The sequence below is a fragment of the Hyla sarda genome, chromosome 1 (genome assembly GCF_029499605.1).
Source record: "Hyla sarda isolate aHylSar1 chromosome 1, aHylSar1.hap1, whole genome shotgun sequence".
Taxonomy (NCBI): Eukaryota; Metazoa; Chordata; class Amphibia; order Anura; family Hylidae; genus Hyla; species Hyla sarda.
In genome coordinates, this window is record NC_079189.1 from 175,441,217 (window position 1) to 175,461,383 (window position 20,167).

At 39.9% G+C, this 20,167-nt stretch overlaps 1 protein-coding gene across 3 annotated transcripts in view; it reads right to left on the reverse strand.

The window, feature by feature from the left end:
- LEF1 (lymphoid enhancer binding factor 1) overlaps positions 1-20,167 on the reverse strand; it is a 102,456-nt gene that overhangs the window by 16,186 nt on the left and 66,103 nt on the right. Inside the window, exons 8-11 of one of the 3 annotated variants that reach the window (XM_056564387.1) lie at positions 16,568-16,675; positions 12,994-13,031; positions 9,328-9,376; positions 6,351-6,394 (exon numbers count right to left, since the gene is read on the reverse strand). In XM_056564387.1, coding sequence (XP_056420362.1) covers positions 6,374-6,394; positions 9,328-9,376; positions 12,994-13,031; positions 16,568-16,675 — 216 coding nt within the window. In that variant the 3' untranslated portion in view covers positions 6,351-6,373. The remainder of the gene's footprint in view (positions 1-6,350; positions 6,395-9,327; positions 9,377-12,993; positions 13,032-16,567; positions 16,676-20,167) is intronic. The other 2 variants (XM_056564394.1, XM_056564402.1) reach the window with 2 other exon arrangements.

Here is a 20,167-nt window from a genome sequence, read left to right on the forward strand (position 1 = left end):
AGTGGCGGGGACAGGTGAGTATAACTTCCTATACTTTACATTGCACGAATTCCTCAACATACGATGGATTCGACAAACGATGGGTCGTTTGAAACGAATTACCATCGTATGTTGAGGGACCACTGTATAGACAATCAGCTAGAGCAAAAAGGGAAAGAAGAGAACCGGCACTGCTGGCGAGACTTCTAGTCACAGGTGGGTGCTCAGCCTCAAATAGGTCCAAACTCCAGAACCTTCATCCAACCATGTTCAAAAAAGGGAAGCGGCACTCCAATTCATAGTAGAAAAGTGGTGTCTTTTATTCACCCATCAAGACAAGTGCAACGTTTCAACCTCACCATGAGAAAGACCTCATGGTGAGGTTGAAACGTTGCACTTGTCTTGATGGGTGAATAAAAGACACCATTTTTCTACTATGAATTGGAGTGCCGCTTCCCTTTTTTGAACATGGTTAGACAATCAGCTAGATGTCAAACAATATACATTAGAGTACGGCAACCACTGCTGGGATTTTCCCTCATCATTTTGACATTTGTAAACTTTTAAAAGCAATTTCAATAAAAGTGAAATTTTAAAGGGAGGGTGCATTCTATATGGGGTCTTGCACCCCCATCTGGAATTTTGTCCAGGTGTGGGGTTTGGATTATTTTGTATATTAGTACCCCAGCACTATCTCTCGGGCATTTGTTGAGAAAGATATAACAAATTAACTCACTGGCAAAAATCCACCCTTGAAACAACAGTCAGGGCACTGGTCATGCTAAATATTGCATTTCAATAATATTTCGGTAAAAGTAAATGATAAAGTTAGCTACACACGGTTAAAACAGATGGGAACATGAGAATTCAGCATTTTAGAGTCATGTCATGAATGTTGCATTCTCCAAGCCCTCACAGTTGTCTCATTCTGTAAGTCCGGGGTGGGCAACATGATATTTTCCAAGGCTCTCACAAGTGGCTCTCAACTCAACAAAGGAGCCGCATGTTAGAATTGTGAACAAACACTGTACTGCATTATTAAGGAAACAGCATGAAATGTTCTTAAGGCCCAAGCTTTAGGTTAACCTTTACGCGGCTAGTTAAGTGAGCATATCAGACGCAAGGCTTCAATCATGTTATGAACGTTACAAAATTCCAAAAATACCTTAGGGATCAGTTATCGTCAATGAACATACAGAAGTAATGACAAACTGATATCTGATACTCAACCAATCACACACTACATGAATGAATGAACTTTAGGTGGAATTACAAACAAACCAACATCCAACATTTCACACAAAGGCAGCAATAAGGTAATGGTAAATTTCCTACTAAAATCTTAAAAATCCGAATCTTTTATTGATAAACAATTTTACCACTAGGTGTCAGCCTATCCTAAACATGTGGTCGGCATTTCCAAACAGTAGGACATGAAAGGCTAAAGTATTACAATGATTTGTTTAAAACTACCGGTACATGTTATTAGCCGTAAAGTTATATTAGATCTAAACTTAAGCCGATCAATACTTTCTGCAGATGTTTTTTACATATTCCAGTAAATACAATATGAACAATCTAAGACAGATAAGTAAAACACAACGAACAACGCTGGCACTTCATAAAACAATCTTTACAGAAAAAGAACACATCTCACTCACCTACTATACCCCTATGTGCTTATGAGAACATTTTCTGCCTTTTTTTATTTTTTTTTTACGAACAATATATTAACCCAAACACTATTTACAAACATATATAGCTAAGATGTAAACATTAGTGTGGATAGTGTGGATGACTGTCTCTTTGCGGTATGACCAAAAATGTATATCACTGTATTTTTCAAAATTATGGCAGTTTCACTGCATTTAACGGTATTTGTGGTCGTGGGGGGGGGGTTCCTCAGTATAGTGTCAGGTGGTCAGGGGTCCTCATCATGGTACCCGGGGTCTCGATCAGGCCCCCCGAGAAATCTCCTTCATGTCTCCACAGTTCTGCTCGAGTTTCCCTCCCCCGCCCAGAAATCATGTGCCCGCCAGCAGTTGTAGTCCCCTCCCAGCTCCTCACAGTCAATTCAGTGCGGCTCGGACTACACTTCCCAGAGATGCTGTGCGGCCAGACGTTTCTCTACGCCATCACGCACTGAAGTTGGTTGCTATGGAAACGGTATTGCGGTATGTGAAAAATTCATATCGTAAGACGAAAACACTCCGGTATTCGGTATGAACCGGTATACCGCCCAGCTCTACTTTGACTAGGATGATCCAACATAGAAGAGAAAGGAAGTGTTCTCAATAAGATCTAGTACTGTGGAAGCTGTGGTCTTGTAATGTCCTGATATATTGTAAGTCGTTCTGTGTGAGATAAGTGTTTCACTTCTTATTGAATTCCTTATTCACAATTCCTAGTGACTACAATATATTCAAGGCCAATCTTTAATTTGTTGCCGTTGTATGCTAGCCAGTCTGACCGACTATGATTTAGACGAATACAGATTTCTCTATGGTTAAAAGAATCAAATAGTAGGAAGAACAGATTGGCGATATAAAATGATAAAATGTATTCCATCATGCTGCTGAAGTGAATAGGCCTGCAAATAATTGTGGTGCAACATTCCGCTGTGGGTTTCATTAGTATCCACAACTAAAGCATGAAATCAGAGGGGAAACTTTCTACCATGATTAAAGACAAATGGCACACTGGGAAGTTGGCCTTGGGACAATGCTAGAAATTACACAATGACTTCTCCCTATATTGTAAACCTATGCCAGACCCCCCCTCCCTACAGCATTATTTTCCTGCATATCCCTAAATGATCCATCAGTGACCAGGCTGATAATTCCCAGGGTATTCCCTTTCCCATTTATGTCACCAAAGCAAGATAAGAAAAATATACTATCTATCTGTGCTAGTTATTCTATACAGGAATGAATTATTCTACACGTATTGTATTAGCCATAACAAAAATACAAAGTCTGTATCAAGCCACTGTTAATAAGACAAGAACACTTTACGATGCACTGATGTAACCTGGCAGGCAAAGAGTGTGGATTCGAATGCACAATGATGCACAATACTGTGTACTAGTTAGTGGGGGTGTTGTATGCCATAGAGTGAGAATATGTACTATAAAAAATGACTTAATGAGTAGATCAACGAATCTGCATTAAATTATGCGTCACAATTGTATATTCCTCCGGAAAAAAAGTTTTTAGATGACTTAAGAGGTGAACCTTGCTGCTTGTGATCCCAAAAGTACTAAATATGATCCCAAAAGGTTAAAAGTAGATACTAACCAACACAACTGACCGGTGCCACCAATATGTAAAATAAAAATACAGTGACCTACGATGGCCCCGACATACGATCATTTCAACATACGATGGCCTCTCAGAGGCCATCGCATGTTGAAGGCAGCATCAACGTACAATGCTTTTGTATGTCGGGGCCATCGCATAAACGGCTATCCGGCAGCGCTGACTGCTTCAGCTGCCGCCGGATAGCCGTGTACGGTGCCCCGTGTGGTCCACTGACGATCACTTACCTGTCCTCGGGGCTTCGGAGCGTCCTCTTCGGGATCCCCTGCATCGTCGTGATCGCGACGTGATGGCGGCGACGGAGAGCAAGGATGCCGGGGAAGCAGACGCCTTGCCGGAGCGTCGGGGACACCCTGGGGATGCGGCGACAGCGATGGAAGGTGACATCCAGGGCAGCGGTGACGAGCAGTGACGGTCCGGAGCAGCGGGGACACGTGAGTATAACCTCCAATACCAGTGGTCTTCAACCTGCGGACCTCCAGATGTTGCAAAACTACAACTCCCAGCATGCCCGGACAGCCGTTGGCTGTCCGGGCATGCTGGGTGTTGTAGTTTTGCAACATCTGGAGGTCCGCAGGTTGTAGACCACTTTCCTATACTTTACATTGCACGGATCCCTCAACATACATACGATGGTTTCAACAAACGATGGTCCATTTGGAACGGATTACCATCGTATGTTGAGGGACCACTGTACATGAATTTAATTGCAAAAATGTCCATATCCAATTATAAACATTATGGAGAAATGCACAGCAGCGTATAGGACTCTTCATACACATAATATGGGAACAAAAAATTTGTAAATTGACACATGTTTTCCATATGTCCAGCAAGCAGACAATAAAAAGTGAACAGTGTGCAGACAAAAATGAGCACATCGTGTTCTTGGAAATTTGGGGGGAAAAAGAAGAAAACTGCCAAAGAAATATTTCTCATTATTTAATGCCCAAGGAGCTATAAGATTTGTGCAAAACATCCCCAGCACACGGCAAACTGGTTTCCTACAGTGTTTGAGGACTCTCAACAGAACGTCTTTGTCCACTTTCTAACAGATGTCTTTATTAAAAAGAGAGGACCCTACTAGAGAGTGGCATGTTGCGAGGATCAGACCACACAGGCCGTAAACAATGGAACTGTGCCAGATGAAAGGAAATGCCTACCATTCTAATATCCCATTTTACAGACTTGGTAAGGGAAGAGAGAGAGTGCTTAAACAACTGTAAAACTAATTTGTAAATTACATACATAACTTTACAAATATGTCCTGGCTGAGAGGAACATGTAGCAACATGATGTTGGCTGTACCTTAAAGATTTCAGGAGCCAGTGGTCTGGAATGCTGCTCGGCAATGTCAACATCATATGGTAGCCAAATTGGAGCTCTACATGTCTCCGTCTCCAGTCTTTACTAGGGCTCTATTTATCCTAATCTAGTAACTGAACAAATCTTTCATTCTGATTATTTTTACACGTCATTTGTATTAAAGGGGTTATCCAGGAAAAAACTTTTTTTTTTTATAGATCAACTGACTCCAGAAAGTTAAACAGATTTGTAAATTACAAATAAATCTAGTTTGCCCGACCTCAAGGAAAGTGTACAGGATTTTTTAAAAATATGAAGAATAATTAAATTATTGAAAACCGTGCTTCAATTGTAATTTATATTCTTTACTTTATTAAAATTAACAGTATCTAATAAACTATCTTCACACAGGGCCCTTGTGTGAAAAATAGAATAGACAGTTCACAATTATTAATAAAACATTAAACATAAAATAGACATAAAAATTGTTGCCACTAGTGAATAACTGTTCATTTGATCCTTTTGAAAATATTCAAATAATGTTATAACAACCAGCGTCCATAAATGTCACTAAATGGTTAACACAGGTTGTAGCCTGGTTATTTAATCTTAAATGAAATATTTCTGAAACATCTGAACATTTAAGATTAAATAACCAGGCTACAACTTGTGTTAACCATTTAGTGACATTTTGTAATAGAAGTAATTTACAAATCTGCTTAACTTTCTGGCACCAGTTGATTTAATAAAAAAAAGTTTTCCACCGGATACCCCTTAACGACAAAGGACGTCAATGTATGTCCTGGTACGGCGGTACTTAGCGCACCAGGAAATACATTTACGTCCTGTGTATGACCGCGAGCATCGTAGCGGTGCTCGCATCATACACTGCATGTCCTGGCTGCTATAGCAGCCGGGGACCTGCCGGTAATGGCGGAAATCCACTGTCGCGCGGATGTCTGCCATTAACCCCTCAGATGCCTTGATCAATACAGATTGTGGCAATGCGCATGTTAAAATAGATGATCAGATCGCCCGCAGTGCTGCCGCAGGGATCCGATTATCTGTAATGGTGGCCAGAGGTCCCCTCACCTGCCTCCAGCCGTCTCCCGTGTCTTCTGCTCTGGTCTGAGATCGAGCAGACCAGAGCAGAAGATAGCCGATAATACTGATCAGTGCTATACCCTATGCATAGCACTGAACAGTATTAGCAATCAACTGATTGCTATTAATAGTCCCCTATGGGGACATAAAAAAGTGTAAAAAAAAAAAAAGCGCAAAAACAGCTTTCGGAACATTTAGTTTTGAACGCTGGCCAGTAGAGTACCCCCTTAAGCTCATCCTCTAGTACAAAAGTGGATGGTTACCTCTTAAAAACTATCCACTAAATATATCTTTCCAAGCATTTGCATTTTAAAATGTTTTCCAAGCTTCAGAGATAATGATATGAGTTTAAAGGTCGGTGCTTTATAACGTGCTTTCCTTCGTATGTTAAATAACATTAAGAGCAATGCAGAAACTTACAAAGTATGATAAAGCCGGTATAAAAACCATTGTGAGAAAGTATTGTTTTTCAACCGGTGATATTTTAGCTAAATCACCTTCTATAAAAGAGCTAACATAACACTTCCACCTTAAGAAAGTAGCCCGTCTCTTTAGCAGATAAAGAATGAATTTAAGGTAGATGGGCAATTCAATACAAGGCTCATCCCATCTAAAACAATATGAGAGCTAAAGAGATGTTCTTACCATGCTTCAGATGTAGGCGGCTGTCATTCTTGGTGGGCCTGCACCTGTAGAAAATTTGGGTCTTTTAACAGTTGTTGAGATATTGCAAAATGTATAAACGTCTTGATTGTATTTTTCTAGAATAATGGTTGTTATACCAGCCTTCAGTGTTTTGCTTATGATATCCATTGAATGTCTACACACACATACATATAATCTCTTTTTTTGACACATGTATTTGCTTTCTCTCCTTGTCTCCCTGCATACGTTAATACTGTATGAAGGGCTACCTTTTTCTCTGTGAAGGCATAAACGTCATGCTTATTGGTCAATAAACCCAGGTGGCAATTCCTCAGTGACCTTTGGATAATCTATAGCAGCCTATTTTTATGGGACTTACAGGTCTGTAGAGAAATGGAAATGTTTTTACACTCTTCTTAGAGCACACATAACACCTGCACACCATCTAGTCAGGGTTTTCATGTAAGGACGTGACACGCATCTTATTATCGATGTCTCTTATGTGTTAAGGAAAACTGGAGTATTTGCTATGGAAACACTATACATTGTCTGCACAGGGACAAATCGCAAAAAAAACATTATAAAAAAATGTGGAATTTTTTCAGTTTCTGAAATGTTTACTTGAAAAGAACAAGAAATGTTCCATCTTATAACTCACATTTCAGAAGTAGTCAAGAAGCTGAGCTATGTAGAGTTGTTTGACTGGGACTTCTCAATGGAAAGATGGTGGCTACCAGTGGTCACTGTAATATTTTTCCCCTAAGGCTACTTTTACACTATGAAAGTGGCTCCGTTACAAACGGACATTAAGGGCTCTTTTTTTTTTTTTTTCCTTGACCACCCTTAACTTCCGTTATTGTAACGGAGCCTAACAGGAGTCATAACAGGCAAAGAGGATCCCATTCACTTGAATGGGATTTCTCTAATGTCTGTTATAGCTCGAGTTATTGCGGCCAAAGATGGCGGAAAAAAAAAGATGGCCCATGCACACATTTTTCTCCCGCTATCTTCCTAACGGAAGTCACCTACCGGGCACAAGTGGTAGTGTGAAAGGAGCCTAATAAAACAGGAACACCAGAGAGTAAACAGCACCCCAATCTTACTAGTTAAGTGGCAAAAATGATGTAGGATAGTGGCGTAAAGCTACGTTTAAACTATAAATATTTGTCTACATGCTGGATATAGGAAAACGTTTTCACTGTTCATATCAGTCAGCACGCATCTTTACAGTAAATAGTTTATGTATTTTGCATATGGCAAAAGCTCCAGTTGTGATTTTTTTCTACTGTAGCAATGCTTTTCATTTCCCCAGAACAAATGTGACTTTCAACCTCACCGATAATATTACATAATGTTTGCGATCTTTAGACAGCTGTGGGCAGACATTACCAGCCAGAATAGAAGACATGCAAACCAAATGGTCAGGCCAAATCAGAGATTAAGGTCATTTAAGGTCAAGAGCAGGACACTATTCTAAATGTCAGTATCTTTGTACTTTTGCGGTGTGGTGGCGGTGGCCAAAATGTTTCTGAGGTTAATTGTAATCCTCATTAGATATGTCTGTCATTTTCCATGGACTGTCAGTGGCTTTCAGAAAGAGTCTAGTGTAAGTAAATGGTGAACATAAAGTACCTGAACTGCACTCAGTTTCCAAAAACAAATGAAACATATAAAGAATAGAAAAACAGACATTAGACCCTGAAATTATCAAAGGAATTTGAAGCTGATTTTGTTCACTTGGTACAGAATTTCATTGTAGTAATTCACTGAAATCTACAGCAAATCTGCAGCCTTTCAGTCCATACACCTTAAATTCATATTCTTGTATTTCTTAATGACAGAGGTTGGAGGACCTTCTGGCAGCCTCCATGGACATTACATTGGGTGGCAGATCCAAGGATGGTAAGTCTAGGCAAACATGGTTGGTTTACTTCTCAACCAAGGTCAGCTGACCAAGACAACCCAATACACATTAGAATATGAGCAGATCCATCTATCATCGATCTACTGTGTCTGGCTTTGAGGTAACACCTACATCTTCCATTTCTGCTCTGTCAAAAACAGGACTGATAAGACACCGTCCTACTAATATCTGATCAGTTTATATACTTATGTATCCCAAAGAAGGGTCAATGTGGCCTACTTTTATTGGCATGACATGTGACACTTGATGATTATTGACCATTATTGTTCATCTAGTAAACTGTGTGATCAAGCTTGGATAGAAGGATTCCAACACAAAGATTACATGGACATGAATTTACCCCTCAGGGCTTGGACTGATAATGTATTGGGCCCACAACCAACTTGGCATTGGGCTGTCTGTTATATCTTTTTCAAGTAGCCGGGTGATTTGAAATGGCAATGGAGAATATTCACTGTTTGCTTTCCTGGCAATGGCATCTTACAAAGTGATGAATGGTCAGTTTATGAAGCTTTTAATTAAGTATATATTGATTTTTGCCTATTTTAAGGACAATTAACACTTTTTCAAGGGGTCTCAAAAGGCAAAATAAATCTGTGTCAGCAAAACAAGACCAATTTGATTCTAAACAGCCCTGTACAAAGGCACTTACAAAATCCCTTAGGAACTACAACCCCCATAGCAGTATTACCATTATTTACATATGAATGAATACAGGACATCTTCTAGTTTGAAACATGGTCGGAGAATAAATAAGTATTGGGAAGCCCATTCTCATAATATGATGTAGTTAAAGGCTGAGCTTGACAAATCTTTCACTGTGGTTGTGATTCCCTGGTCACTATATATCTCAATGTTCCTTCTCACTGTCTCATAAAGTATTTGACAGATTATAACTATGCTAACACCCCAATTTTAGCATGTCGCCTCAAACATAAATACGCTTTCCCCATTTACACATTTTTGGCAAGAGAATTACAATATTGAGTAGTTTAATTATTATTACTAAAAAAAAAAAAAAAAAAAAACAGGGAACTACACAATGCAACTTACCTGATGTGGATTCTTGCAGTTTTTCTCTCTTTCGTTTCTTTTTTTTACCCTGCAGTAACCAAAACATATCTGTTACTCATACGACCTAATATTCTGAAATAATAGATGTATACATCATTAGTAGGTCATCTACCTTATACATAACCCAATGCATTGTCAATGTAAGACTCTGCAACAATGAATCCAAATGATCAGCTGTTCCCCCTAAGGCAACTGCTGCATGTGCTATCACTTTCAGTCTGATCAAAGATGCTAGGTATGATGGCGGGTAAAGCAGGCAAAAGTTTTTGGCCAGATAAAATTATAAGCTACTTTTCTGGTTCCAACACCAGGCTACTTAAATGAGGGTTCACGGTACTACATCCCTTTTCACAGTCCCCACAAAGCATTAAAAAAATGCTGTGAGATAACTTTGGGAATTGAATTACAGCAAGGTCACTTATTTTGGGCGCTTTCGTAAGTTGTCATACTCCACAATACATGTCTCAAACTGGCCATACAGTTTGGCCAAAATGAATCTAATGCGTATGGTCAGCTTAAGTGTTTGAGTGCCAAATGGAGTATAAAACAACATAATCCAGAATTCTCTCAAGTCAAACACCACCAATTATGGTATATAATTAATAAAAAAAGTACCTCTGTTTTCCAGGACAGGCAGGAGAGATCACATTCAGTTCATCCCACAAGCGGCCCTGTTGCTCTTTGAAGGCCTTTTTCTGCCTTGAGTCAGACTCCACTCCCTTGCTCTATTTACCCCTAAATCCCCTTGACTGGCTAAGACCGCCCTTTCCCTCACCCCATTTATAACTACTTCACAAGCTCAGACGCATTATGGCACACTCTTACTCTGCTTTGGTCCTACTATCTAACATTAATATATATTTGTGTGTATACAAAATTAATATACCCGTGTATATATCTTTTAACAGTTGTACCGTTTGGTAAATTAAGAGTTCATAAAAAATTTGGTACAGAAAAAAAGGCAGTTTGCAAAATAAGTGATGATGGAGTTTATCCACAGTCTCAGCAGTGCTTCAAAACATTAACAGGCAGACTTGATAAATCGGCCCAGATTTATGAAACTGTCTGAGAGAAAAAAAATTGAGTGATTTTTCCACAGCAACCAATCACAGCTCAGCTTTCACTTTACCAGAGCTCGTTAGTTGAGCTGTGATTGGTTGCTGTGGAAAAGTCTTTCCACTTTTTCTCTCAGACAGTTTGATCAATCTGGGCTTTATCTTCCATGTTTATGTGTATGTCCATTGGTGCATCAAGTGTACTGAGGATCCATATTAGTAGATAAGATATATTTCTTATATTTTAAGGTTCCATAGGGTAGAGTTTAGAATAGGAGTTTATTATGCCTGGCCTGTCACCAGTTACCTGTTGAGCTAAATTATATACTTTAAGGGGCGGAACTTGTAATGAATATTTACACTAAGAAACAATCTAAAAAAAAAAGATTATATCCAAATATAGTTCTGCTTTTTAAATTGTGCATGTATTAACATTTATAATAGTGACATGATGTGTAATACCCATTAATAACCATTTAGTATCTAAATCTGCCAGTTCAATAGAAAAAAGCACATAAGAGGGTGCAGGATGTGGATGCTCTGTTGGCCTGGAAATACAGCCGGAACTCTTGCCCACTACTAGCAATGTCCGCTTACACAGCTCTGGTGTACAGAAGTGTGCATTCTGTTGCCTGATTTTGTAGTCAGTAATAATCCCAGCTCTACTGAAAAGCTGCAATTGTTCTTAGAGTGATCCCAGGGATGGGGTGGAAGGCAGCCAACAAGGGATGATTCTGCCAATGATGTTACTTTTGTCAGCCAAAGCAGCTCCCTTGAGTGAAGATAAAACTATTTGTCTGAACAAAGGCTCTACAGCCACGTATACTGTACTTGAAACTGTGCTGGTTGTAAGTCTTGGGCCATTTTAGGGACTAAAGCCCATAAATCTAGATATGTTTACTAAGTTAATTGTTTCCTTACAGAAAGACATCCATTCACCAGAAGGCCAGTATTCACTTGGTGCCTCCTTGTTACTGATGGGGTTAATGCATCGCTTGGAGACTGGCCCAGTTCCACAGCTGCTGCAGACCTTGGTCTACACAACCTGACACCCTCATATTATACATTCCTTCCGCCCCCTACCCAAAATATAAGACACCTTTATTGCCATTTGTCCACCACTTGTGTAGCCTAAATACAGTTTAAATCTGGTTGTATTTGAACATTTCTTGAACAGCATTCACATATGAGATTCATCAACTTACATGTAAATTAATATTATACCAAATTACACCAAAACACTGGGTCACTCCCACTTTTTTCTTTAATAAAAACTGGCAATTATATAACAGAAGCCACCTTGATACATTGGCATGGCATCACAAAGCCACATTTGCTTTATTATACATTTATACAGTGAAAGACTATTTTTACTAGTAACTAATAGTGTTAACCTCCAATGTTTAGGTGTATTATTTTAACCCAAATTGTTATGGGATACATTGGATTTACCTGACAGTATCTGTTTACTACATTGTTTGGAAGGCTGAAAAAAGACATATGTCTACCCAGTTCTGCCTATTACCCTATGGTGTTGTTCCAGAGGAAGGCAAAAAAAAAAAAAAAAACACCCAAAAAACTATGATGTAGATAGCACTTATCCTTCTTTTAGGAAAGAAAAATCCTTCCTTCCAAATCCCTGGATCATAAACCCTTCTTCACAATTTTAATATAGCCTGTAATATTATTTTACCCCAGAAATGCATCCAGGGAGTTTGAACTCTGTCATGGAGAGTTCCATAATCCCCTTGGTATAGATATAGTCCTGGGTATAATTAGATAATTGGAGAGATCTCTTACAAATTTATATATAGTATTTATATATAGTTTTATACATTTATACATAGTTATTAGGTCTCCCCTAAGCCTTCTTTTTTCTAAACTAAATAACCCTAATTCTGATAATCTTTCTGGGTACTGTAGTCCTCCCATCCCCCGTATTACTCTGGTGGCCCATCTTTGAACCCTCTCCAGCTCCACTACATCTTTCTTGTACACTGGTGCCCAGTACTGTACACAGCATTCCATGTGTGGTCTGACTAGTGATTTGTACAGTGTTAGAATAATTTTTTGTTGTGTCCACCCCATGATTTAATATGCCTTGGCAGCAGCTGCCAGACACTAGTTGCTACAGTTACATTTACTGTCAATACTCCTAAGTCCTTTTCCATGTCAGTTGTCCCCAATGATTTCCCATTTAGTGCATATTCCCAGCCTGGATTTTTCCTCCATATGTCCCAGTGTGCCAGTTCCCAAACCTCCAACCTATTCAGATCCATTTGTAACAGTGCACTGTCCTCTATTGTGTTACCACTTTACAGAGTTTACATAGAGAGGAGGTTAAACTAACAGGCCTATAGTTTCCGGCTTTTTGACTATTGGCACCATATTTGCTGGGCGCCAGTCCTGGGGTAAAGACCCTGTCACTACAGAGTCCTTAAATATAAGAAATAAGGGTCTGTCATTACTTAACTCCCTTAGAACATGGGGGTGGATGCCATCTGGACCTGGTGATGTCTATTTTAATTTATTTTAGGCGGCACTGCACTTCTTCCTCTGTTAGATAGGTGACATATAATGGAGAGTTTACCTTATCCCGCTGCATTTCCCCTGGCAATTCACTTTTCTCTGTGAATACAGTGGAGAAAAATATATTTAATATATTCGCTTTTTCGTCATCACCCTCTATAAATCCTCCCTCATTACTTTTTAATGGGCCAACATGTTCACTTTTAACCTTTTTACTATTCATATAATTAAAGAGCATTTTTGGGTTAGTTTTACTCTTTTTTTGCAATAAGTTTCTGTCTCCAGTGTTACTGGTTGTATCTGTTTTACATTTTTTTTCCCTACAGCTTTTTAATGTTTCTTTACTGTCTTCCAGTTTTAGTAGCTTAAATGCATTTTTTTTAAATAATTTACTAGCCCCTTTACATTATTATCCAACCATATTGGCTTTCCTGTTCCTGACCTATTTATTAATTACCTGTTCATAACTTATGTCTCTTTTACAGTGAAAATTTAAAGGGGTACTCCGGTGCTTAGACATCTTATCCCCTACCCAAAGGATAGGGGATAAGATGCCTGATCGCGGGGGTTCCGCAGCTGCGTGCAAGATCACGGGGGTCCCCAGCGGCGGGACCCCTGCGATCAGACATCTTATCCCCTATCCTTTGGATAGGGGATAAGATGTCTAAGCGCCGGAGTACCCCTTTAAGATGTCTGTAGTCTTGTTTTTGAGGACATTATACCAATCTATAATGTAAAGGACTTCTCTGAGCTGATCAAACTTTGCCTTCCTGAAGTTCAATGTTTTTGTGGAACCTCGACAGAACACCCTATTAAAGGATAAGTTGTTGGCGCTATACAAATAATAATATTAATAATTATTATATTGTAGTCACTATATTATTATTATAATATTGTGGTCACTATTTTCTAGGTGTCCCTCAACCTGCACATTAGTTACTATGTCAGGTCTGTTGGTTAAAGAGGACCTTTGGCCAATCACCCAAATTTCTATTTTACTTTAAATAGCTTAGGGTGCCCTAATCACACACCTTCTTACAGATTCTTTATACATGCTTATAGGGAATCTGTCAGATGGGTGTGAACTTAATTTTAATAGCTGGAGTTATGGGTTGGATTATACAGTCAGGGGGTGTAAATGTTGTATATTGAGAAGCATGTCTGCCTAATACACACTCCCTGACTGTATAATCCCACCCATCACCTAATGGTCACTCCCATTATTAATATGAATTTCATGCCCGTCTAACTGATTCGCGGAATTATCAGAAAAATTATAAACCCTATTATCTTAGGAACCAAAAATATATCAAGAAACTGTAAAAAGGTGTGTGATAAGGTCAGCCTAAGATATTTAGTGATAACATAATACCATTTTTTTTTTGGGGGGGGGGGGGGGGGGGGGGGTCACAGGTCCTCCTTAATATTAGGTCCAGTAGGGCACCTAGGCTAGTCAGGTCCTGCACCATTTGGGACAGATATATATCTTTAGCTATAGACAAAAGCCTGTTTCCTTTATGGGATCCACAGGTTTTAGTTTTCCAGGTTATATGAGGATAGTTAAAGGACATGTGTAGTGCTCAGAACTTATCCCCAATACTAAAGATAGAGGATAAGTTATAGATCGCGGGGGGGGGGGGGGGGGGTCCAAGTGTTACGGCCCCCGTGATCTCCTGTACGGGGCCGTGGCAATGTACAGGAAAGGGGGCGTACCATTGCCGCATGACGCGGCAGCCGACATGCCCCCTCCATGAATCCCATAGAGATACATGGAGGGGGCGTGCCTGCCGCGGCTTTCTTCTGTGGACGACACGGTCCTTCCGGCAGACTGCTGCGGCCCTGTACAGGAGGGCCCCAGCGCTCGGACCCCCCGCGATCTATAACTTATTTCCTATCCTTCGGATAGAGGATAAGTTATAAGCACTACAGATCTCCTTTAAAGTCTCCAATAATAACCACCTCATTTTGATTTGCTGCCTTGTTTATTTGCCTCAATACTTGCTCTTCTGCCACTTCCATTATATTTGGCGACTTATAGCAAACACTTATCGAAGCGGGATTTCTTTTACATATATCCCACAGTGTGGCCTTAAGACAGGACTTGACATAAAGGCAAACTCCTCCCTCTTTACATTTTTTAAGATAGTTTTATAATAAAGCATAACCCGTAAGTTAACCTCCCAGAATCGTCCAATCATGTCTCTGTTATTCCCACTATGTCATAATTTTCCTCAGACATTATTAAGTCTAGTTATTACATTTTATTGTTCAGACTTCTAGCATTAGCCAGCATGCAATTATTTTTTTTTTCTATTAGGCCTATCCCTATTGACTATTCTAACCTCTCCCTCTACTCCACCCCCAGGTACATTAGTAAGTCTCATTTCTCTATCTACACTGCCTTATGCTCTACCCCCCCCCCCCACTGTCCCTAGTTTAAACACTCCTCCACCCTTCTGGCCATCTTCTCCCCGAGCACAGCTGCACCCTCCCCATTGAAGTACTGCCGGTCCCTAATGTAGCGCCTTTAGCCAACGCAAACCCTCCTTCCTACACCAGTTCTTTAGCAACTTGTTTACCTCCCTAATCTCATGCTGCTTCTCTGGTGTGGGGGCCATTTATATAGATTTATTAGCAGGATGAGGGGTAAGCCTAACTGGGCATTGTTGACTGTCAATTTTCTATGAAGATGTTTGCTGCTGTCAGTAACAGTTGCCCTTTCATTTTATTTCATCATGATAAATGTTATATTTCCCCATGCACAATGCTAATTTTAAGAAGCAATACAATGCATGCAGACACACATAAATGAATCAGAGTACAACATAAAAAGAGACATTTTCTAGAAATTAAATACGAAATAATGGGTCACAATAAATGCATTGGTTAATTTCACAGAGTAAGAACCAGAAATAATGTGGCAAAGATGGTAGAAAATCTATGACAGGTACATAGGCAAACCAAGGGATGTCTCGAACAACAGCATGTAAGATTAAAGAGAACCTGTCAAGTCCTCATGCCTCACATACCGGCCCTAGGACCTGACAGGTCAGAAGAACAGCACTGAAATACTGTTCTCCTCAGCTCTATGTAACTTTAATCACCAATGGCCGTGAATGGTATCCAGGCACAAAGGGGAGGATGCAGCAGCTTCCAGTCACCCTCACTGAGCCCCCTGCCTCTAGTCAGGCTTTTTTGACAACCCCAGTGCAAGGCTTCTGGATAAAAGGGGGTGCAGTGAGGATGACTGGAAGCCCCCAAGTCCCCTCCCCTGTGTCTGGACACCTTTTTGTGGCTGTAGCTAGAAATAACTTTTTAGTTTATTTTAGTATTGCACAGACAGGGGGTGAATCTTCCGCTCAGGGGGCATGAATCTGAGGTTCGGGGATTTAAATCAAATAAGATATATGCCCCCATCGGAAAGAACGTTACCATCCAGTTGACTTTTGGGAAAAATGAGCAGATCTGCAGTCAAGTTCTAAAATCTGTATATTTCAGAAATATGGTAGTCAGGGCACCAAAAGCTACCAACCTGATATAAATGGGTGACAGGGTTTTATGAACTGCTTGTCTGGCTGTTATATATTAGTTATTCAGGAACTTATAGTTCATAAAAGACAATGAAAATCACTCACATAGTTGTCTCTTGCAGACCAGCCTGGGTAGAGCTGCATGTGAAGCTGCCTTTCTTTTCGGGCTAACTCGTAATATTTGGCCTGTTCTTCACGGGACAATGCATGCCACTGTAAGAAAGACAATACAGCTTTAATAATTGCATATCATATATGTATTGTAAAGAAGGGAGAAAATATCTTCACTGCTGACTCACAGAATGTTTCTTAAAACAAATATGAAAATTAAGATTTTCACAAAACTACTAAATATATTAAAGGGGTAATCCAGGAATTGAAAAACAGAGCTACTTTCTTTCGAAAACCGCTCCCCGTCTGTCTCCAGTTGAGTGTGGTTCTGGAGCTCGGTTCCTTTGAAGTGAATGGAGCCAAACTGTAAAACCACACCTAACCTGGAGACAGATGGGGAGCGGTTTTTGATAGAAATGAGCTGTGTTTTTCTATTCCTGGATAACCGCTTTAATATCCCAAAAAAATTGATGCCTTAACGTAATTCAATATATCTCTTCAAAGGCAATAAGGCAAGAGGACAACTTCAGCAACACCACTTCTATTACTAAATGCATTATTTTACCAAAAGTAATTGTCCATAATTCCAACATTCTAATAGCATAATACAAAATCAAAGCTAAATCAAATAAAACTAGGATTCCATAAATATAGTAGCATTATTAAGAATTGTATTATTATTTCAGGGCTAAAACTTAGTAGGTGCCTGAGCATTGTTCAGAACAAGTCCTAAGCTGGTGTGAAATTTTAAATTTTATTTTAAATGTTATTTTAATTCCACAGCCCATTAAATTACATTGTGCTGTAAAAAAACAAAACACTGTGATTTAGCCATAATAAAAAGGAAGCTGACACAATTGTATAGAGATGGGGGATACCTGTTTTGCTTTAACATAGTCTTATTTGCCACAAAATCAATTTAAATCCTTCAAATGGTGTCACCATAATCCACTTTTATGGTCGGCTTTCCAGCTGCCACAGTGACATATGTGCCTTGGATGTGAATAGGCGTTATGTTGCCAGAAAAATGCAATGTTGGCTGTACATGTTTTAAAAGAGAAGGTCCTGATAGCCTTAGGCATGGAGATTAGATAGTTGCTTATCCCAGACAACATGCATTATAAATATGTAAAAATATAAGTATATCGGGAGCCAGGGATCAATAACCGGGAGAAGCATTGACAAGAAATGTGGTTATAATTAGGTCAAGGTAAAAGGCGCTCTATGAGTCTGATGCTATAAATGCTTATCCGTGCTTGTAGGCAACAAAATAACACAGCTAGTGTGAAAAGGGCCCCAGGTCTAGGGGCTCTCTAGTGGCGCCTAGTCATTAATGCCGATCCCTGCTCTGTAAAAGACACCTAATGAGTCCTAGCAATGCTCCCTCTACTCTTAATTACACCCTGACGTTAATACCTGTATTAGCACTTCCTTCACATCTGGAGTGGATCTAACTCACTATTGATCTGCTAGAACAACATACTTCATGTTAAATATTCCTGTCAGCCTGAGAAAGGACAATTAGTCAGTGTTTTTTTTTAACTAATAAAGTACATAAATGGAAGGAGGACTGCTTCATTACATAGTAACTTGAGTGCTATCATGGTTTTTATATGACATAAATCATAAACTGCAATGAAACAGCTAAAAGTCATTGTGAAAGTCAGATAATCAAAACATACACAGAATAATACTACTTTTCGGGTGCCAGGACTTTTGCCTTACCTGTGGAATAGGGAGTTGAAAACAATCTATTATTTATTGTTATCAACTATTTCAAGCTGGAGAAGAGACTGGTTGTAGTGTTTTTCAATGGGATTTTTAAAGGACTGAAGGCCCACATACACATTAGAAAAAAGTCAGCTAAAGCCGCCAACTTAAGGACCAGTCAAATGTCTAGTGTGTATGGGAACCTCCGGACAGAAAAAGTCACAAGAGATGTGTTGGGTGTGTTGGATTTTAACCACCCAATCCATTAAGCTGCTGCCAGATGGGACTGGCAGTAGCTTACCCCTCCTTTCTCCATTGGAATGTTCATTTGTATGGAGGGATCCTGAAAAACTATGGTGAAGCCCAATGGGTTTTAGGGTCAGACAGAAATCAATGGTGTCTGTCATGGGCCAGATCCAGTATTTCTTTATAGTTTCTGGTCATAACCCACACAAAGCATATGTGAAAAGAGCACAAATTTGAAAAGGATGCAATGTAGATAATTTTCAAGAGCCTTCACAAACAGATCCTTTTATATATAAAATTTATAATGCATGCAGTTTACCACTATTCCAGCAGAAAAAGAGGAAAATATAAACAGGAATGATATTCACTTGGCTCCGTTCTTGGCACGCTGCATTACAGGGCAAGAGTGACTTTTGCTTCACACACAAACCCGTGTGAAACAGCTGTTACTTACATAGAGTAATTGACTTTCACTTTACACACAAACCTCTGTGTGAAACAGCTGGTACTTACATAGGGAAAGTGACTTACACTTTACACACAAACTCCCGTGTGAAACGGGTGGTACTTACATAGAGAAAGTGACTTCCACTGCACACACAAACCTTTTAAAAACGGCTGATAATTACATAGAGAAAGTGACTTCCACTTCACACACAAACCCGTGTAAAATGGCTGATACTTACATAGAGAAAGTGACTTCCACTTCACACACAAACCCCTTTGAAACGGCTGATACTTACAAAGAGAAAGTGACTTTCACTTTACACACAAACCCCTGAGTGAAACAGCTGATACTTACATCGAGAAAGTGACTTCCACTATAAACACACACACCACTGTGTGAAACGGCTAGTCACAATGCAGTGCGCCAGGACTGGAGCCAGGTGAATAGCAGGGGAACAGAGCCGTGCGGTGAAATGGAGAACAGGATGGCTATTCGGCCTTACCCTGCTAATGCCCCTTATGGATTAATATTTTTGGCTGGAGTTAGAATTTATCAGATGGTTTCACATAATGTAACTAATCAGAGTGCCAGGAAGGTGTTAAAAGCCCTTTCACAGGCATGCCTTTATATTTAGGAACTTAACAATTTAAAGGAAATCTGTCATGAGCGACACCTGCACTAATCTGTCGGTACAGACAGGTAGTGCAGGTGACACTGATGACAACGGTGCACACCTTGTCCCGCTCCATACTGTAGTTCTCTGGCTAACATCTTCAGTATCTTCTGCTCCGTCATCACTGAAGCTCCGCCCATGCTCCAAGTCGGGAGCTCGGAGCTGAAGATACCGGAGAGGATTGCTGGAGAACGACAGCACGGTACGGGACAAGGTAAGTACCATTGTCATCAGCGTCACCTGCACTACCTGTCTGTACCAACAGGTTAGTGCAGGTGACACTGATGACAGCTTTCCTTTAAGTTGTTTCATATTTGCAAATGAGCAGCAAGTGCCCACAAATGAGGGCCAGATGCCTTAAGTGTTCAGCATTTCTATCCCCTATAGTAAACATCTCAGAGGCTGTCAATCATATGAAGGAGGAGGGGACTAGAGGCGATAGGGGTGGAAATACTTGCCACTTGAGGCGATTGGCCCTGCCCCATGGGCACTTGTTGATCATTTGCATATCTAAAAA